This window comes from Mesoplodon densirostris, chromosome X, assembly GCF_025265405.1.
Source record: "Mesoplodon densirostris isolate mMesDen1 chromosome X, mMesDen1 primary haplotype, whole genome shotgun sequence".
NCBI classification, from domain to species: Eukaryota; Metazoa; Chordata; class Mammalia; order Artiodactyla; family Ziphiidae; genus Mesoplodon; species Mesoplodon densirostris.
This window is the reverse complement of record NC_082681.1, coordinates 100,595,358-100,618,571: the sequence shown is the minus strand read 5'-3', so window position 1 is coordinate 100,618,571 and position 23,214 is coordinate 100,595,358. Positions and strand designations below refer to the sequence as shown.

Sequence of the window (23,214 nt, the reverse complement as noted above, 5' to 3'; positions counted from 1 at the left end):
GAATATGTGGGTGTGGGCTTGCTCATTACTACTGCAGCGTAGCTGCTTCTAAGGCCCTCTCAGTGGCAGAAACGTATGTATGTGTACTAACCCATTCACATGTATCTATATTTATTTCTGTATCTACCTGTATGTACATATAAGTACATATGTATATATACATGCAAACACATATCTATACATATGTGTGTGTGTACACATATTAAACTAAATATGTTGTCATTCCACCACCTCCAACTTTAATCCAGCACCACAGGGTTCATTCTAGCCTTCATTCTTGCTTATTTGTAACTTCTTTCTCTGACAGAATTTTAAACTTCTGCATATTTAAAAAAGTCAATATACAAAAAAGTCCAATAATGTAAACAAAATTAAACAGGCAAATTTCGGCAAAATATTTGCAAATACTTGAAAAAGGTAAATATCCTTAGTAAATAAAGAATTCTTACAAAATGACAAAAAACTGAAGAAAGTGAACAGATGAAGAAGAAATGGGTAAACATACATTTAAAATATTTGACCACACTAGCAACAAAATAAATGCAAATTAAACCAAAATGTCATTCTGACCTATCAAAATGTAAACATGAATGCTCTCATCTACCACTGGTTTGAATATAAATTGGTACAATCTTTATGAAGAATAACATGACACTATGTAAAAGGAGTTTTAACTCTATTGGCTAGACTTCTGATAGGTGATGTGTCTCAGTGAAGACAGCAGAAAGGTTGGATAAAAAATCTTCCTGAAAGCATCAAAGTACTAACCAAATTGTCAGGAATGTTGGCTAAAGAATGGGAACTCAGAGAGGTAAAGCCAAGGATCAGAGTCCTTCTTGTCCTGGGGACATCTGCTTATACAGCAGATCTCTAAGGGGGAAAAAGTCAGAATTCAGGGTAATATCATAAACTTCTCTCCAACGTTGAGCTAGGACCCTAAAGAGCTAGCGGTGAACCGGAAGTGATCAGCCCCTTCACATACTTGCAGTCTGGCTTTCTCTCTGAATGGCCCTGAAAATCTAAGCCTTGAACCTTGATTAAGATAGTCCCAGACTGCTACTGCTTAAAGATGCCTAGTAAGGGCAAATTAAAGTTCTCTCTAGAGGAAGAAAGTATCATTCAATGCCAATAATTTTCAAAATAATTTCTAGCACACAGTCAAAATGAATCAGGTACATAAAGGGGTAAGATATTTTGACCAAGAACCAGCAAAAATGACAGACAATAAAGACAAACAGGGATTTCATATACTGAGATTATCCAACATAGATTATTAAATAATGAAGTTTACTGTGTCCCAGAACATAAAAGCTGAGCTTGAATTTTTTTTGCAAAAAAAGAGAAAAAATATAGATTTTAAAAGGAAAAACACAAAATTCAGAAAAGAAGGTAGAAAATATAGAGAATACCATAAGGTATGCCTATATCTACACTTAATTGGGTCACAAAGGTGATGAGAGAAAGAAAAAGGCAGAGGCAATATCTGAAGAGATAATGGCTGAGAATATTCCCTAACTATAAATAATATCAATACACTGATTCAAGAGACCTAAAAACCTAAGGCAGGATTAAAACACACATACACACCCCACATCACAGAGAAAACTACAGAAAACAAAAGATGAATAAAACATTTTTTCAATAACCTGAAAAATAAAGACAGACTACTCTCAGAGAAAAGTGACAGACTGCTAGCTGAATTCTTAATATCAATGGAAGCCAGAAGACAGTAGAATGGTATCTAATGTAAAGAAAATGCCAGCCTAGAATTCTCCACTCAGTGAATATCCCTCAACATTAAAGGGAATCTAAGGAAATTCTGAAACAAATGGAGTTCGCACCCAGCAGACTGACACAAGGAAAATGAATCCAGATAAAACCTGAGAGATGCTGAAAGAATAAATAACAGAGAAGGGATGTGTGTAGGTAAATCTAAATGAATAAAAATAATAATATAACTTGGAGTGATGTAAATACATGTAACATGCATTTATATACACAAATATAATTTAAATACATGAAAACAATAGCCTATAAGTCAAGGTTGCATTATATGGAATTAATGTGTTCTACAGTGCTTGTACTGTTCAGGAAGACAGTAATGGTATCAATATTAGGATTTGATGAATTAGGGAGGCATACTGTAATTTCTGGGGTACACACTCAGCAAAGGGTGCTAAAACTTCCAAATTAATAGAAGAAAAATGAAATGATTAAAAAATATTCAACTGATCCAAATAAATCAGGGAAGGTGAAGAAACATGTAATAGGTGGTATAAATAGAAAGCACAGAAGACCACAATGTCAATCAAAATATACTAAAATAAAATTAAATGGAATAAATGCTCCAATTAAAAGACAAAGATTGAGAGTCTAGAGTAAAAGAACAACTGTATGTGTTTAACAAGAGATGCACCTAAAACCCAAGGATACAAGAAAGTTGAAATTTAAAAAGGAAATAAATCCTAGAAAATTAAACCCAAAGTAGAAGGATGGAAATAACAACAAACAGAAATTACTGAAATAGAAAATAAACACACAAAAAAAAGGATTTACAAAGCTAAAAGTCATTGTTTAAAAGACTGATAAAACTGGTAAATATCTGGCAAGGCTGAGACAGAAAAAAAAGGCATAAATTGCTAGTATCAAGAATGAAAAAGATCCTGTAGAGATAGTATGAACCCCTTTATGACAAAATTGTTTAAAGTTTAGATAAAATGCACTCATTCCTAGAAAAATACAATTCACCAAAAGTGACAGAGTAATAACTGGAAAACCTGAATATTCCTATAAATATTTAAGAAACTGAATCGGAAATGAAAACCCTTCTTATAAGAAAGTCTGGCCTGGATGGGTTTATAAGTGAGCTCTACCAATCACATAAGAGAAACAACAAACAGAGAATACTCCTCAATTCATTTTATGAGTCTAGCATAATCTACATATAAAAACCTGATATGGATAGTACAAGAAAATTATAGTATAATCTTCCCACAAATATGGATGTAAAAAGTCTAAACAAAATATAAGCAAACCAAATCTAGCAATATATAAAAAGGATTATAAGGATTATACGTCATGACCAAGTGTGGTTAACCAAAGGATCAATGAAATTCATTGCATTAACAGAGTAAAGAAGAAACTCATATGATCATTTCAATATACACAGAAAAAAAGCATTTGATAAAATTCACCATCCATTTATGCTTAGCAAACTCTAAGATCAGAAATAAACAAAGATTTGCTATCACCATTATTCTGGATATTTTATCCACTGCAGTAAAGGCTAGAGAAAGAAATAAAATGTAAAAGAATTAGAAAGGAATAAGCAAAATCCTCCTCATACACAGATGATATGATGCAGAAAATCCAAACAGTTCTACAGATAAATTATTGGAACTGATGAAGCTTGATGAATAGGAGTATATGTCAATACAAAGAAGGAGGGAAAGAGAGAAAGAGAGAGACTGATCTACCGTTTTTTTTTTTTGGCTGTGCCATGCAGCATACGGGATCTTAAGTTTCCCGACCAGGGATCAAACCTGTGCCCCCTGCATTGGGAGCGTGGAGTCTTAATCACTGGATGGCCAGGGAAGCCCCAGACTGATCTACTTTTAAAAGCAAATACCTAAGAATCTAACAAAAAATGTACACAACTTCTATGGAGAAAAGTATAAAACTTTATTGAAAGACATCAAAGACCTAAATAAATGGGAAGACAGATACCATGTTCCTAAAGTGGAAGACTCAATAAGTCTGTCAATTATTCTCAAGTTGCTATTAACATTTGATATAATAATTCAAGGCAAAATCCCAACAGTTTTTTAAGTGTGTGTGTGTGTGTGTGTGTGTGTGTGTGTGTGTAAATTGACAACTTGATTCTAAAATGTATATGGAAAATGCAAAAACAAGTACAGCTCTCAAGACATGTCTGAAGAAGAACAAAGTGGAAGACCCTGCTCTACCAGTTACCAGGGCTTACTGTAAAGTCATAGTAAATAAGACAACAGCACAATGCCGGGCAAATAGGCCAAGGGACCAGAATAGAGCCCAGAACAATCACACCTATACAGATGCCTGATTTGCGGCAAAAGTGGTACTGCAGAGCAGTGTTTTCAGTAATTGTGCTGAGACTATTGAATATCCATATGGAAAGAAATGAAACTAGACTGCTACCTCACAGTATACCCCAAATCAATTCCAGATGGATGATAAAACATAGGAGAATATCTTCATAATCTCAGGGGAGTAAATATTTCTTAAACAAAATACAAAAACACTGGCCATAAAATTAAAAAATGATAAATTAGACTATATTAAAATCACAAACTTCTGTTAATCAAAATATACCATTACAAGAATGAAGAGATAGGTCACTAAATGGCAATTAGGGAAAAATAATCGGGGAAAAACTACAAGGAGATTCTACTACACACCAACTGGCAAAAATTCCAACAATGCCAAGTATTAGCAAGGGTGTGTAACATAGGTAGTAATTAATCATGAGAATAAAAGGAAGGCACTGTGAATAAGGACAAACAACAGTATTTTAAACAGGGGCAGTGACAGGAAAACTAGGACTTGGATCACCTTAGAGAGGCATATACCATTGGTAAAGGGTCAGTTTATACATCTACTTTAGAAAATAGCTTGGTACTATCTAGGAAAACTGAAGCTGTACATACTCTGAAACCTATTAATTCCACTCCTAGGTCTACACCCTATATGAACGTTTACTTAGGTGCACCAGGATACAGGTACAAGATTGTTTACAACAGTATTGTTCAAATGGCCAAATCTGGAAACAACCCAAATACATATTAACATTTACATGAATAAATAACTTGTGAATGTTTGCTCACTAACACTATATAGCAATAAAGTGAAGGAGATCAAACTAACCTGGATATTCTCACAGGCCAAAAAATGTGTATACTCTATGATTCCATGTAAGTAAAGATTAAAAAGATAGAAAACACTGAATTACACTATTCAGGGATACCTATTTAGATGGTACAGATATAAAAACATGGAAGTGAAGTCCAGATTAAAGTTAATTCTGAGAGAGGCAGGGGGTTATGATCAGAAAGGGGAATTCGAGGGCTGTTGAGGTGCTGGCAGTTTTTAAATTTCTTGACCTGGGTTGTACGTGGCTGTTTACAATAATTCTTTATGTTTGTATAGTTCTGTGTATGCATTTTTCTAAATGTAATATATTCTATTAAAAAAGGTTAAATCTATGGGTGATGTAGGTGTTTGTATGCATTCATACACTAATTCTAATATCCAGTAATTCTACTCCTAAAAACTTATCTTGAGAAAATAGGCAATCAGGGGGTGAGCACAAGTAACTATGTACAAGAATATTATTAATCATAACATTATTTATAATACAGAAAACAGAAAACAGGGTAAATGTCCAACTTTAGGGAAAATATTAAATATGGCACATGCATATAGTTCAGACATCTTAATGCAGCCATTAAAATGTTGTATCTAAAAAGTATTTAATGGTATAATAAAATGCTTAAAATTATTAAGTTAAACGAATCAGGATACAAAATTGCATATATAAAATGATCTCAATTTAGTGCAACTGTGATCATGAGTATACATAGAAGGAAATGTTCTGAAATGCTCGCTGTGATTACCTTTTGCAAATGGTATTATTTTTGTCATTATAATTTTCCATAATTTCTAAATTTGTACAAAGAATGTATATTACACTAAAAACAACTTATAATTTTCATTTTAAATGAACTACTTCTTTTAAATAACAGAAAGTTAACTGACTTTTCTTCCTATTTTATATATACATAAATTTATTCAAAATTATTTTAGTGGTTGAAGAGGAGCTTTCATATACAAAAAAATTACGAGACTGACAACTTCAAATACATTTCTAAGATAGTAGGACTCAGAATGCAGTTTGTTTCCTAAAGTATTCAAAGCTTAAAATCTATTCTACACTGTAACGTCTCAACCTAGGATTTGTTTTATACAAAAATTGGGACACCTACATTTTTTCCCCAATAGATATCAAAATGATACAGTAATTACAGTTAGAAGTTTTTTTTTTTTTTTTTTTTTGCGGTACGCGGGCTTCTCACTGCCGTGGCCTCTCCCGTTGCGGAGCACAGGCTCCGGACGCGCAGGCTCAGCGGCCATGGCTCACGGGCCCAGCCGCTCCACGGCATGTGGGATCTTCCCAGACCGGGGCACGAACCCGTGTCCCCTGCATCAGCAGGCGGACTCTCAACCACTGCGCCACCAGGGAAGCCCCTAAAAGTTTTTTTAAAACCCCAAACTCTGCAATTATCTTTATAGGTAAGTATATTTTGTTCGCAGATCCAGGAGTTTATTAACTCAAACCCTTCTCCTGTTGACCTCTACTTTAGTTTGTGCAGAAAAGAGTTAACTATTTAACTATTTAACCAGGCCTAACTATTATCTCTCAAAAGGCTTGCAAGGCCCGCCTACAAGGTTGGCTTTTGATTGGCATCTGGGAACTTGGAGGGGTTCCTCCCCTCCTAACTGAAAAGAGTGGCTCACTGTGTCTAAACTGCTTGTGCAAACAATATGATTTATCCTGAACACCCGCTTTCTTTCTGGGAGTCTGGAATTTGGTATGCACCAGGCAGAGGGTGCTTACATGACAAGCCCCCAACAAAAACCCTGCGTGCTGAGTCTCTAATGAGCTTCCCTGATACACAATATCTCACATGTGTTGTCACAAATGTTTGCTGGCAGAAGACCCTTGGAAGCTTGTGCCTCGTTGCCCCTGGACTTCAATTCATGCACCTTCTCCTTTTGCTGATTTTGCTTTATACCCTTTAGCTATTAATAAATCATAGCTGTGAATATGCCTATATGCTGAGTCCTGTGAGTCCTCGTAATGAATCATCAGACCTAGGAATGGTCTTGGGTATCCCTGACACATAGTTCTTAAAACTAAAATGCAACTGAACATTTAGTATAGTGGTAAACCTAAGTCAAGAGAAATGTTTAATTTTAAAAAGTTAATGACACAGAAGTTGTTTTCTTTCAACTAGCATTTATCAAAGGCCTACACAGTCACTCAGCTAGGTCCTTTCTTGTATCTTAGCTTAGTGAATTACCATATCAAGTTTCTAATGTTTACTAGGACCAAACAGTATTTCCCAACCATTTCCTATTACCCAGCACTTAAGTAGGCATTCAATAAATGTGCTGAATGAATGAATAGCAATTTCTATCATTACCCATAAAAACAAAAAATCAAAATAGATAAAATAAGTTATAAAAATATGTACAAATGTTCATATAAATTAAAATGCTATAGTCCAGATTTTTCTTGCTTGATATGAAACAAATATATTTTCTCTTAAGTGGCAAATTTGCTGGTAAATAGTAATCAGTTCTACTCTATCAGTATAAATGAATTCCACAAACATTCCCTTCCCTGAGCATAAACACCAGACTAAAAATAAAATTTTTAAAATAAAATTTGAGGGGCTCCCCTGGTGGCGCAGTGGTTGAGAGTCCACCTGCCGATGCAGGGGACACGGGTTCGTGCCCCGGTCTGGGAAGATCCCACATGCCACGGAGCGGCTGGGCCCGTGAGCCATGGCCGCTGAGCCTGCAAGTCCGGAGCCTGTGCTCCACAACGGGAGAGGCCACAACAGTGAGAGGCCCGCGTACCGCAAAAAAAATAATAATAATAAAATTTAAATAAAGAGTTTTCAGTCTATCTCCTTTGTGAGCTTCAAAAATACAAACCGTTAATATTATTTTAAAAGATACAAACTATTGTTTTCATGTCAGAAATGTTTTAAGACCATATTTAATTACTGTATAGTCTCCCTGTGGTATATGTAATCATTCTATAATAAGGTAATTAAAATTTCTTGGCCAGCCAATTTAGGATTTTCAGCTTAACTCAAGTATCAGACATTACTAAACATAAGCTTTGATGTGTGACTTAGAAATAAACATTTAATTTTTGGTGGGGTGCAGAGTGTGTGTGTGTGTGTGTGTGTGTGTGTGTGTGTGACATGACAAATAAACATTTAATTTTTGGTGGGGTGCAGTGTGTGTGTGTGTGTGTGTGTGTGTGTGTGTGTGTGACATGACACAGCCCTGTCTTTAAAATTGAACCTACGTTTTAAATGTTTATTTTTAAAAATAACAGCAAACCGCTACAGACAAGTCCTAATTTAAGTATAATCCCAAAGCAATAGATATAGTATAAACACATGCAGATTTGTAACAAACTACTGAGTGTGTTGGGAAAAATGACAACATAGTCTCGAAATAGTATTACCCCTACTTTAAAGGTCAATCATCTCTTGACCTCTCACTTCTGGACCCACATTTGTTGAAACTGAATATCTAGGGGGTGGGGCCTGGGTACATGCTGGTTTAACGAGCTCTACTCAGGATTTTCCAATGCTAAATTTTAAAATCTACTGCTCTAATCTTTTCCAGTGCTAAAATTTTGGTTCTGTCTCTGTATTTGAGTATGCTTTAAACTTATAAATCATTTATATCGACTAGTTCTAAGGATTTGCTAACATGATAAGCAACAAGATTGAGCCATATAATTTCATGACTTCAGTTTAGGGAAGAAAAGGGAGAGTTGGTTATAGATAGTCTGTGGCAAAGAAAGATATGGATACCATAATAAGAAACTCACTGATAACCCAAATATATTGTTTGGTCTAGCCTTTTCTCCATCAAAATTATCAGAGCTATTTCCAAGCAGCCAACAAACAGCAAAGTCAACTGATCTTATCTCATTTGCTTTCCATTTCCTGTCTACTCTGTATTGGTGTCATGTTAGAAAACTGTGGAAAGGATCCAGATAACCCATAACCTGAGCAATGAGACCCTGAATACCAGGGGTCATTAGATCTATTGCCAGAAAAATTCTGGTGTAGCCTTGTCTACACTGCAGCTATGTAAGCAATCTCTTACCTAGCCAGTAGGTGGAGACATGCACAAACTTACTGCTTTGCTCTTTGATCTACAGGACTTTAAATCTTAAAGTAATGTATGGTTTGGGTTTGTTCATTTGTTTAAACTGAGGAAATCAAAGGGAACGCAAAAAACAGGGCAAGGACAACTGTCAAGGTAAATTTACAAAAAAGGATGATACAAAAGAACAATTTTATATTTCTATATTGTTTCTAGCCCTTTTGAGAAATAACTATTTTAACTGTGAATTTATAATCTTTATAAATTTATAAATTTATAATCTACTTCCAGATTCCTAGAGCTAATATAACAATTTTAAATTGAGAAATAGGTCCTTTAAAAATTCATGTTCAATCAGGGAAAGCAACATTAACTGACTATGACACTATGATACTAAGGAGTTATTGTTGATTTTGCTAGATATGATAATAGTATTTTATACACACACACACAGTCCTTATAAATACAAACAGGAGTATTTATAGGTGAAATGATACTGCTTTAGAAATTGCCAAGAAAAAAAAAAGACAACAGTAAAGGATAGATAGAACAAGAATGGCAAAGTATTGATAACTATTGAAGCTCAGTGATAGGTACACTGAAGTTCATTATACTATTTTCTTTTATTTGAAAATTTCCAAAATAAAAGGTTAAAAACTAGGAAGCCATGTTCTAGTGATTTGGGTTAACAGTGAGATTAGGGGGCTGGTAAATATGCAACTTTAATGACATCTTATTCTCAATATATAGCCATCAATGAATTATTCCAATCACAACTGAATCATACAAAATTAGCTGTATAAAAAATCCCATATAATTCAACATTGAGAAACTAAAACTAAGCTTTTAAATCCACTGGAAACAATACCTTACCACTGTAGAGCAAGTCACCACCTTATAAGGTGAATTCACACAGTTCTCTCATCTAGTTTTCATAATCTTATGAAGATTTTAAAGTTAAGAGATTATGGCCGGGCTTCCCTGGTGGCGCAAGTGGTTGAGAATCGGCCTGCCGATGCAGGGGATACGGGTTCGTGCCCCGGTCTGGGAGGATCCCATATGCCGCGGAGCGGCTGGGCCCGTGAGCCGTGGCCGCTGAGCCTGCGCGTCCGGAGCCTGCGCGTCCGGAGCCTGTGCTCCGCAACGGGGGAGGCCACAACAGTGAGAGGCCCGCATACCGCAAAAAAAAAAAAAAAAAAAAAAAAAGAGATTATGGCCAAAGTCACATAATTAGTAAAAGTGACAGAGGTGGGATACTAACCCAAGTCTTATGACACCAAGGATCATCTTCTCTCTACTATACTGTCACTTAGACCCCTTTGAAACAGACAGCAAATGTGAAATTTAGGTAAATTTTTAAATTTGGCTTTCTGTGCTCATTACTTCATAGTATATGGCTGGTTTTTAGTTTTCTCAGTGAATAAAAATATGGACAGGGCTTCCCTGGTGGCGCAGTGGTTGAGAGTCCACCTGCGGATGCAGGGGACGCGGGTTCGTGCCCCGGTCCGGGAAGATCCCACATGCCGTGGAGCGGCTGGGCCCGTGAGCCATGGCCGCTGAGCCTGCAAGTCCGGAGCCTGTGCTCCACAACGAGAGAGGCCACAACAGTGAGAGGCCCGCGTACCGCAAAAAAAAAAAAAAAAGGACAGAAACAGATTTCTTGAATAAAGAATAAAATTAAAATAATTATAGTATCTTAAAATTGGAAGGGACGTTAGAGGCTCTCTCTAGTCCAAAATTAAAACCTTTTCTTCAGGACCTTTGGATGGATCCACCTTTAGCTTGAGCATTTCTAGTGAGGAACGGCAGACTCTGTGAGACAGCCGCTACATTCGTGGACAGCCACTTCATTCATACCTGCCACCTGTTGATTCTAGTTACAGCTCCTCACCCTACACTGAATAAATACATAATCCTCTTACACTTGACGATATTTCAAAGAACTAAAGACATCCATTATGACCTGCCATGGGCTTCTGATCTGGGGACTCTTATAGAGGTAAAAGAAAATCAATAGATTCTTGGGTAACTAAAGTCTCCCCATCTTTTCAATAGCTCTTCCATGCCAAGTGGTCTTCAAAGTGGGACTTGGGTATCTCTGGGAGTACTCAAAGCCCTTCCAGGGGATACATGTATTAGGATATTTTTAAGGCATTTAAGCCATATCTACATTTGCCATAATTTGGTCTGTCTGAAAACAAGTCTGTGGTCTGCTGAGTTCTCTTCTGTATCTCCACTCGAAGGAACCCATCTCAAAAGACAAACCGCTCACCCATCCTGAGAAGCCTGCCTAATTTCAAAAAGACAATGGGGGAATGCAAAGCTACTGAGGGAGCGAGCCATATGTGAGAGCAAAACAGCTTTGTAAAGGAAGGGAAGAGCCACCTTACTTCATGCAGACAATATATTCATGGCAAAACCTTATCTAGTTTAGAATTAGAAATCAATAGTAAGATGATTGTCACAGTGATGTCTATTAACACTTTAATTTTATTTGAAAAATGAAGTCACATTTTTTTCTGACAGAAAGCAAGTCTGATTTGGCTGACTAGTTTGACAATGATGACTAGCTTTGCAATTTAGGTCACATAGCAGACATTTTCCATAAATTGAATGAGATAAAGGTACAGCTCGAGATTTTTGAAGAAAAAATATTTTTAAAAATATACAAAACACTAAAAATGACATCCTTACAATAAAAGTTTGTATATATCAACTGAAAGATATGTGTGGAGGTACACAGTTTTCAAACATCTTTTAGCAGGATTGCTGACAAAGATTTTGAAGGCTGTGACTCTATGACAGAATTTCTAGGCTCTTTCCCACTCTGGCTACCCCTTTCTGGAAGCATGCCAGTGTCCTGCTTACTAGGAACACTCCAGGGAGAATGAGCAATACACAACACACTGGGCCTATGGCTTGGTTCTGAATACTATACACTTCTAATTAAGGTATCTGAAGGTTCCATTCAAGGCTTTTAAAGCTGTTGCAACAACTAACTAAATTGTTTACATCTTTTTCACATAAGCAGTTACAATTAAGTTCATAGTGATCTTGCACTTATATATGTGAATGAATGAGTTTACATTAACTGGTCTTAAATTTCACCTTCTTTGTTTCAGCTCCTTTGCTACAAACTTGTAAAATATTTTAAAATTTGGTCTAGATATTCAATGTATTAAGCTAGCCCTCTGTAGGGGGCAGCTTCTAACAAGGCTCCCAGTGATCACCACCTCCAGGTCTTCACATCCTTGTGTAATCCCTTCCCCTTGTGTGTGGACTGGATCTAGTGACTTATTTCTAACTAATAGAATATGGCAGAAGTGATGGTGTGTGATTTCAGAGATTAGGTGACAAGATTGACGTCTGTCTTGTTCCTACTCTTGTGCTCTTGCTTCCTGGCCCTGATGAAGCCAGCTGCCATGGAGCTGCTCTACAGAGAAGCCCAGTGACAAGGAACCTAGGGAGGTCTTGGGCCATCAGCACATGAGGAACTAAGGCCCTCAGTCTGATAGTGTGCTTCCAACAACCATGTGAGTGAGCTTGGAAGCAGATCCATCCCGAGCAGAGCCTTAAAATGACTTCAGCCCTGGCCAACGCCTTGATTACCACCTTGTGAGAGACCCTAATCAAAGTCACTGATTACAATTTTGAACAGAATAGTATGCCATCCCATAAGGTTTTATACAATCTCTTTGGACACAATCATCCAACCAGCTATGAAACTACCCAATTATACTATCCTTAGCTCACATTCCTCCATCTTATTGACAAAAATTTTGTGAGAAACATGTCGAGTGGCTTACTAAAATCAAGACACATGGTTGTCTACAGAATTTCCTTCCTATGCCAATATGGTGATTATATCAAAAGAGGAAGTCTGTTATTACTTGTTTTTAGTTGCTAGAGAGGCTGGCTACATGGAGGCCTCTACTCCCATCCCAATCCTTTTCACTAAGACTCCTGTAGTCAGAATTTTATATTTTGGGACCTCCTATTCCTCTGAACTCTATTTCCTCTTCTCTGAAGTAGGCTAAAACTGTGAGGGTAACTGAATATGCCCAACTTTTGCTTCCTTAGCCATTGTGAACCTTAAGATGAGATATTGCTTTTATTCTTATTACTTTAGGTCTTTCTAAACAGATGAGTTCACAAGTATTTTTAAATTTTAAGAGAAAAGCGTCAGCATTATCTAAGATCAACATTGCTTAAAACTTTAACCCTAAAACAAACAAAAAAACCCACTTTAGCCCCTTCGGAAAAGAGAATGTACACTCACAATTCAAAAACCATGTAAAGCATTCCATCTGAGCTATATGTCTCCAATAACTCTACAATGTGGGGATGTTTCAGCATATGACAGATACTGGCTTCCCGCTTTAGATCTGCAAAACAAACACATAACATTTTGTTAGGTAGGATCAAAAGACAATCAGAGTGAATGATGAATGAATGGATGTGATCTATGGTAACATGAAGACTTCTCTAACTATAGAGATGAAATCCCCCATTCAAGCTAAGCTTAACTTTTTGTCCTTTAAAATCTTTGACAATATAACTTGCTCATATTTCTTGCCAGCTTAAATCTATATACATTAGAGTCAGCTCTTATTAATAAGAAATGTAAATAGCACACTTTCCTCAAACTCTTGTAAACAGGTTTCAAAATTTATAACTCTCTCTTGATCAGCTAATAAGTAACTCAATTTGCTGTCTTGAATTTTACTTCTTTTTCTTAGTTTTCCCTAAATTGCCTAAGAATATGATGTTTATTCTTTAGCCTAAAATCTAGCATTTATAGACACACATCAGGGAAGTTACATGGAATAGGGGGCAAAAAGATAGTATGGTTAAACAGAAAAGGCACTACTCCCAACGTCAAAGTCAGAATTTTTTTTACATCATCTATAAAATGTGTTGGATAATTCAGGGCACTACCCACAGTGTTATTTTCAAGAACAAATTCAGATAATGTAGGTAACACTACTGTGTAAGTTACACAATACTATTTGGAAAATAAAAGTGTTAATATCCTCATTGTCACGCTAATCATCATTATCATCATCATCATCATCGCCATCACACAAAAATAGTTTAGGCATAGGTATCACTTGCCATGTCTACATGGAATGAGATAATTAAAGCCTTCCTGTGTTAACACTGCTGGAGTTTTACCTGCTTGCCAATGAATAAAATCCAATGTGACACTTTTTATATTTGGAAGTAGAAGGGAGACAGGTAAAGAACGAAGGTTAAGGATATATTGCACAAAGCAGAAGAGATAACATTATCTCCTCTCTGATTTGCTAATTCAACTTAGTCTTGTCAACAAGAGCAATGGCTGCAGAAGGAACCTTAGAAAATTTACACAAGGTATAGGTGAGGAAAAGAAGTCAGTAAATATGACAAAGAGAAGCCACCAGAAAAGGAAGAATCAATAATACATTATTAAGAAACTCAAGGAAATAAGGGGAATTAAGGCATAAGTAGTTGGAGAAGGCTGAGAAAAGGCTGTAAGATTCAACCAGAAAAGACCATAAATGTTCTAAGATCAAATTCCGTGGAGAGGTCAGGTTCAAAGTCAGGATGCAGACAACAATTATATAATAAATTTAGATTTATCGTATCTCTCACTGGTCTAAGTACTTAATTTGGTCATTGTCATTTAATGTCCCAACAAGCCTGTGAGGTAGGTATTTTACAGATGAGGAAACTGAGACTTTGAAACTTGTTCAAGATCACACAGCTATTACAAGGGGTAGGTTTTGAGCCCTGGCCTGTCTAACTCCAAAGTCAGTCCTTCCATGATGCCATGGTGTGTTTAGACATGATCCTGGTAATAAGAAAGGAATAGCAGGGTCAAAGAAGGTTTGATTTGTTTGTCTGTTTTTGCAGTTGTTTTAAAGAGAACACTGTGTGTTTGTAAGTGGCAGTGATGAAAATCCCACAGGATCTGGAGTTGGAAAACTTGGTGTCAGTCCAGCCCCTGTCACTACTACTTGCCAGCTGACTGCTAACCTCTACAAAATGCCTTCCTTATGGCAAATGAAATGGGTGATGTGATAGGTCATGCAGGACCTACACAGTCTACAACTTAAGAGGGCAGCAACAAGATTCAAATGAGAGAATGGATGTGAAAGGACTGTGTGGAGTGCAGCACTGTGGGGCTGAGGGGGTTAAGGTGCTTCGGTGTTCATTGTGAAGGAAGAAATGAGAGACAAATGAAACATGGTCTCCACCTCCAGCGGATGAGAGGTGTGAAGAGGTGTGGCTTTTGCGCTCAGAAGTCATAACTATGGGGAAGGGTTTTGACAAGTGCGCTGGAGGACCAGGCTGAAAAGCCAGACGACATAAATCAGATGCCTGCACAGTTTTTTCTCTCTCTTTAAGATTGTTCTGCCTTCTGATTCTATGAAAAGCTTAGGAGTTTTAGTACTCATTTTAATGTTTATCTCCAGCTTCTTGTTTTACTGGAAGTCACCCTTTTCATATCTTCTGTTTTCACCTTAGTTTCTCTCTTTCCATTTCTTCCTATTCTGCTAAATGTCTGATTTTAATTCAGTGCTCTGACACTGGAGTCAAGTAAAGAGAGATTTAGTGTTTGCCACAACGAAAACTGGTCTTTTCTCCTGTTTTCAGTTTATTTTAAATTTTGCCCCTTTTATGTAACTACAGTGTGTTTCAACCCCCATATTCACCATTTGTCATGTGCCACATTTGTTATACTGAAAAATCATAAGTAGAAACGGACGCTCTAAATACCCCTCTCTTTGACACGCACATGTCTGCTTGGTATATAGCTGAACATGCTCCTGGTCTAGTCTCTTATCACTTTACCCACCCTCAAAATGAAGGAAGGATTGCTGGGGACCCTACCTTCAAAGATTAAAACAATTTAAATATCACCAGGTCTGACATTTCAGGGACTAAAATCCGAACACTGATTGAATAGCACAAAACTAACAACATAAAAATGTATTTGAACTTATAAGGGCAATGATGCAAAAGATGGCCTACATCTAGGATAGCTGTGGCACCATTTTCCATAATTCAAGTATCAATTATATGGGTGTATTAAATAGCCCAAATAGAAAATCACAGTTTATAAAACATTAATGCACCATATATGCATTCAAACTATGGATTCCAAGAATGTTAAGCTCAAAATGTTTCTTTTAGATGTGAATGTGAATTAAAGATGTATGTATTAACTGTTATTAACTCCTTGCTGATACAGCAAACTAAAAATAGTATTTTCCTACAAATCAGCTCATGAAGCAGACTAGGAAGGAATTCGAAAGTAGATGATAATATAATAACATGATTTGAAATTGTGATTATCTGGCTGCTTATAGATACTAGCTCAGAACATTCCTTTGAGTCACCCGACCCACAGTTACCATGGCTGTTTTGAAGTTCTACTTTATCTATAGTGACTGGTAACTCCTCCACTCTTCCTTGTATTTTTTCATTTTGTAATTTTGCAGGGAAATCTTTAAAGATTTAAAAAATAATCTACTTCTATGTTTAGTGCCCCTATATTTAACTATGTGCCTATATTTCATCAATTTATTTTCTTTTAAAAGGGGCACTAGTAATATGGAAAGTAATATTTGATCTTCTGATCAAAATTGGAGAAACACACTTCAATTGAATCAGCCCCACTATATGGCATGAGAACTACTACTCCTACCAGTTTCCTAAGAAGTTCGAGCTGTCCGACAACAGTAGAACAACTATGTCCTCCAGGGTCTACCTTTCAGTCTGCCCCTCAAATGAGGGAGAGTTAGGAAAGCTGTTTCAGACGGTCTGTTTTAAAAAGAATTTTCCTGAAAAGTATTTATTATTCATTTTACTATTAGTTGTTCTTGGAATAGGAGAATTTTTCATGCTATCTTTTAAAAGTCAGAAGCCACTTTCAGAGTGCCACGACTCTGTAGCAAGCTAATTTGACCATGGGGTCAAAAATAAGTTGGGGGCTTCCCTGATGGCACGGTGGTTGAGAGTCCGCCTGCCGATGAGGGGGACACGGGTTCGTGCCCTGGTCTGGGAGGATCCCACATGCTGCGGAGCGGCTGGGCCCTGAACCATGGCCAATGGGCCTGCACGTCCGGAGCCCTGAACCATGGCCAATGGGCCTGCACGTCCGGAGCCTGTGCTCCGCAACGGGAGAGGCCACAGCAGTGAGAGGCCCGCGTACAGCAAAAGAAAAAAAAAAATAAGTTGGGTATTTACAAATGTGACTGAGGAAAGGAATGCTTTCTGACATTCTTAGCATTGGAGCAACAATCTCATCCTTAATATCTGAGATTTAAAGGTCAAATTTAAGAGTCAGCTTTCACAGAATCATTCAATAAGGATTTAGTTCAGCATCACCCAACAGAAATATAATGCAAACCACATATACAATTAAAATTTTTTCAGTAGCCACATTAAAAAGTAAAACAGGTGAAATTTATTTTAACATATTTTATGCAATCCAATATATCCAAAGTATTATTATTTCGACATATAGTCACATTAAAAAGTATTAATGAAATATGTTACAGTCTCTTTTTGTACTAAGTCTTTGAGATCCAGTGTGTTTTATACTTATAGCACATCTCAGTTGGGAGCAGTTGTATTTCAAGTGCTCAATAGCCACATGTGGCTACTGGCTACCAAATTAGAATGGTGCAGCTCTGGATAAATTGACTTGCTTTAATTATTATCCTCTTAATTGTGAGTTCTTCTGCGTTTCTTACACAAGTATCTGTAAAGTCGTTCAGTCATTCCAAAAAGAATCTAAACAGATTTTTTTAAACCATTTTTTTAAAAAGTGAAGTATAGTTAATTTACAGTGTTGTGTTAGTCTCAGGTGTACAGCAAAGTGATTCAGTTATAAATATATACATATATATATTCTCTTTCAGATTCTTTTCCATTATAGGTTATTAGAAGATACTGAATATAGTTCCCTGTGCTAAACAGTAGGTCCTTGTTATTTATCTATTTTATATATAGTAGTGTGTACATGTTAATCGCAAACTCCTAATTTATCTCTTCCCCCCTGTACCCCCTGTTACCCGCTCTGGTAACCATAAGTTTGCTTTCTATGTCTGTAAGTCTATGTCCAAACAGAAGTGTTTTTAAAAAGCACTTCCAAAGAAGTAAACTCTACAGCTTTTAATAACCCAAATCCATCACTTAATAACTAAATCTGGAATTTCTTCCCTATTGTTAATCTAAATCCTTTACTTGTTTGGTAGTTTTTAATTGTTTTATCTTGCTTAATCTACCAAACACAAAAAGGGTAGTCAACATCCACTGTATAGCAGCCCTTTGGACCCTTCAAAATTTATTGAATGACCTTAGACTATGCAGCATAATATCTGGGATTTTAAGTGTTCCTCTGTAAGTCCTCATTTAATAATTATAATAACCCTGTAGGTATATCTAGTTTCACTTTACAAAGGAAGAAACTGAGGCCCCGGGTTCAGTGAGATACATAAGCAGTTGAGATCACACAAGTAGTAAGTAGAGGAAGCAGAGCTAATAACTGAATTCCAGTGCTCTCTACATGATACCACAATGGGTCCTGGGGCTATGTAGTTTTTATATGTGCCCTTAAGATCCAATCATATAAGAGTGTTAATGTGGTAACACTGACTTGGGTGACAAGCTATCAAGACTGCTAAAGAACCAGCATATTTCAGCTGCACTGTCACCAGTGATAATCAGAAATTAGACATTGATTTTTTTACTAATAAATATATAAGTATTCTAATTTGTTTCCAAAGAATTTCCAGTTTCTGTTAGAAACTCAACAGTTAAAATGCACTAAGAGCTGACCCAGGCTCCAAATGCACATAAAGAATGTTCCAATCTAGTCATAAAATAATTAGGACAAGTATTAATGTGTTCATCTGAATCAATATTAATAACAAAATAGCTAAATGAAAGTCATTATTGATTCAACATTTTTTCCTTGGTGTGCTGAAATTAATGACCATGTGATATTTTAAGAAAGGGAACCAAGCAGAACCTTGGAAGGATTAGAGCAGCCAAGTCAAATTCTGCTGCTGAGCTCAACCTTTAACTAATAACCAATTTGAAGACTAAAGATACCAGCTGCCTTTGGCAATAACAGGTTGGCTTTAATGAGGCCACCTTCCTATAAATCAAGAAAGTTGACCTTCTCAACTAGTGGATGACCAGAGGCCCAGACAGGGCACCACACCAACCTGGGTTAATGGGAAAGTCATTATTTCCTTGATCTTTTACACATTTTACTAGCACATTTTATTATCTTTTTTCACATACAAACAGAAATCCAAGCAGCTTCTAATTTCTTTGAATTCTTGCCAATTTAATACAATCTTATGGCCTAAAATCTCATCTCTCAGGTGGATAAAGAAAATAAGGAGCATACCATTAATTGAGGATGTTTGACTGATGTAAATTGTTCTTAAATAGGCAAATAAATTAGTTAAAAATCAATCTTGACTACATTAAGCATTTACAAATTACTGGGGTTTTGGTAATATATTTCCCAAAGAATTTACAGTTCTCATAAGTGTAATAAATTTATTAAAGCAGCCTGCCCAGTTGAATACCAAATTTAAACTAAATTCAACACTATATTTGATGTATTATCAACAACTATCAGCAGGAAATTATAATAAAGCCAACTGCTGTAAGAACTATTTGTCTTCCTTCTCACTCTTCATTAGGATGAGTTTGGTAAATAATTATCTAAAGTGTCATTTATTTCCTAGGGACTTACATTTAAAACAACTCCAGGTCATTCTTAATCAATACTGAAGTACTATAATTCATTTAGCTTATTAATTAGATATTAATAAAGATTACAGGTGACCAATTCAATGATCTTTATAATATTTATCTTCTGAGGTGTTAAAATGTCCTGAAAGAAGAACATGTGCTTCAAAACATTCTTACATAAGAACCAACATTAGGTTAAAATGAAACCAAATTATATGTCTCTTACAAGATATAACTCTGAGTCATCTATTCAAGGAGTTACTCAACCATGAATTTGGTGAGAATGTGTTCTGAACTCAACTAATAAAAATAGAAAGATGTTAATTACATGGATAAAGGAAAAAGGCAGAGATGACTGAAATCCAAACAACATAAAGTTCCAGCATTGGAGTTTTTCTCAAATATATGATGGACCATTATTAAGATCATATTTTGCACATGATAAAAGTAGAAATACAATGTTCTAAACACCTCTAGAAGGTACAATTCCTGGGTTGCTGTTCATTTTGGGAGATGTAAAACAAAAGAGTTTTACAAAAGGGAAAAAGATGGGGGCATTTTACACTTATAAAACCCAGATACCTATTTCAAAATGGTACTCCTAACTTTATAAAAGAAAATTGGAGATATATCAGTTTATACCTCAATTACTTTTCAATATTAAAGTCTTAAAAAAAGTATATGTTAGGAGCTGAAGGAACTCTGTGGGATACTAGAGTGTATATATTTAAACTCACTGTGACACATTCACAGAAAGAGAGACAAGATGAAAAGGCAGAGGGCTATGTACCAGATGAAGGAACAAGATAAACCCCCCCAAAAAACAACTAAATGAAGTGGAGATAGACAACCTTCCAGAAAAAGAAAACAGAATAATGACAGTGAAGATGATCCAACACCTCAAAAAAAAAAAATGGAGGCAAAGATCGAGAAGATGCAAGAAATGTTTAACAAAGACCCAGAAGAATTAAACAAACAAACAGAGATGAACAATAAAATAACTGAAATGAAATCTACACTAGAAGGAATCAATAGCAGAATAACTGAGGCAGAAGAATGGATAAGTGACCTGGAAGACAGAATGGTGGAATTCACTGCTGTGGAACAGAATAAAGAAAAACGAGTGAAAAGAAATGAAGACAGCCTAAGAGACATCTGGGACAACATTAAACACAACAACATTCACATTATAGGGGTCCAAGAAGAAGAAGAGAGACAGAGAAAGGACCTGAGAAAATATTTCAAGAGATTATAGTGAAAAACTTCCCTAACGTGGGAAAGGAAACAGCCACCCAAGTCCAGGAAGCGCAGAGAGTCCCAGGCAGGGTAAACCCAAGGAAAAACATGCCAAGACACACAGTAATCAAACTGACAAAAATTGAAGACAAAGAAAAAAAATTACTGCAAGCAGCAAGGGAAAAATGACAAATAACATACAAGGGAACTTGCATAAGGTTAACAGCTGATTTCTCAGCAGAAATTCTACAAGCCAGAAGGGAGTGGCATGACATATTTAAAGTGATTAAAGGGAAGAACCTACAACAAAGATTACTCTGCCCGGCAAGGATCTCATTCAGATTCAATGGAGGAATAAAAAGCTTTACAGACAAGCAAAAGCTAAGAGAATTCAGCACCACCAAACCAGCTCTACAACAAATTCTAAAGGAATTCTCTAAGTGGGAAACAAAACAGAAGAAAAGGACCTATAAAAACAAACACATTACAATAAAGAAAATGGTCACAGGAACGTACATATCAATAATTACCTTAAACGTGAATGGATTAAATGCTCCAACCAAAAGACACAGGCTACCTGAATGGATACAAAAACAAGAACCATATATATGCTGTCTATAAGAGACCCACTTCAGACCTAGGGACACATACAGACTGAAAGTGAGGGGATGGAAAAAGATATTCCATGCAAATGGAAATCAAAAGAAAGCTGGAATAGCAATACTCATATCAGATAAAACAGACTTAAAAATAAACAATGTTACAAGAGACAAGGAAGTACACTACGTCATGAGCAAGGGTTCAATCCAAGAAAAAGATATAACAATTATAAATATATATGCACCCAACATAGGAGCACCACAATACATAAGGCAACTGCTAACAGCTATAAAAGATGAAAACGACAGTAACACAATAATAGTGGGGGACTTTAACACCTCATTTACACCAATGGAAGGATCATCCGAAAAGAAAATTAATAAGGAAACACAAGCTTTAAATGACACAACAGACCAGAGAGATTTAATTGATATTTATAGGACATTCCAGCCAAAAACAGCAGATTACACTTTCTTCTCAAGTGCGCAGGGAATATTCTCCAGGATAGATCACATGTTGGGTCACAAATCAAGCCTCAGTAAATTTAAGAAAATTGAAATCATATCAAGCATCTTTTCTGACCACAATGCTATGAGATTAGAAATGAATTACAGGGAAAAAACCGAAAAAAAGAGAAACACATGGAGGCTACACAATACGCTACGAAATAACCAAGAGATCGCTGAAGAAATCAAAGAGGATATCAAAAAATACCTAGAGACAAACGACAATGAAAACATGACAATCCTAAACCTATGGGATGCAGCAAAAGCAGTTCTAAGAGGGAAGTTTACAGCCATACAAGCCTACCTCAGGAAACAAGAACAATCTCAAATAAACAATCTAACCTTACACCTAAAGGAACTAGAGAAAGAAGAACAAACAAAACCCAAAGTTAGCAGAAGGAGAGAAATCATAAAGATCACAGCAGAAATAAATGAAATAGAAACAAATAAAACAAGAGCAAAGATCAATAAAACTAAAAGCTGGTTCTTAGAGAAGATAAACAAAATTGATAAACCTTTAGCCAGACTCATCTAGAAAAAGAGTGAGAAGACTCAAATCAGTAAAATTAGAAATGAAAAAGGAGAAGTTACAACAGACACCGCAGAAATACAAAGCATCCTAAGAGACTACTACAAGCAACTCTATGCCAATAAAATGGACAACCTGGAAGAAATGGACAAAGTCTTAGAAAGGTATAACCTTCCAAGACTGAACCAGGAAGAAATAGAAAATATGAACACACCAATCACAATTAATGAAATTGAAACTGTGATTAAAAATCTTCCAACAAACAAAAGGCCAGGACCAGATGGCTTCACAGGAGAATTCTATCATTTAGAGAAGAGCTAACACCCATCGTTCTCAAACTCTTCCAAAAAATGGCAGAGGAAGGAACACTCCCAAACTCATTCTATGAGGCCACCATCACCCTGAAACCAAAACCAGACAAAGATACTACAAAAAAAGAAAATTACAGATCAATATCACTGATGAATATAGATGCAAAAATCCTCAACAAAATACTAGCAAACAGAATCCAACAACACATTAAAAGGATCATACACCATGATCAAGTGGGATTTATTCCAGGGATGCAAGGATTCTTCAATATACACAAATCAATCAATGTAATACACCATATTAACAAACTGA

General features: G+C 36.2%; 1 protein-coding gene across 8 annotated transcripts in view; it reads right to left on the bottom strand.

Moving 5' to 3' along the window:
- CASK (calcium/calmodulin dependent serine protein kinase) overlaps nucleotides 1–23,214 on the bottom strand; it is a 400,881-nt gene that overhangs the window by 225,544 nt on the left and 152,123 nt on the right. For all 8 annotated transcript variants that reach the window (XM_060086299.1, XM_060086301.1, XM_060086303.1 and 5 more), the window contains exon 3: nucleotides 13,235–13,340. In XM_060086299.1, the coding sequence (XP_059942282.1) occupies nucleotides 13,235–13,340 (106 nt within the window). The remainder of the gene's footprint in view (nucleotides 1–13,234; nucleotides 13,341–23,214) is intronic.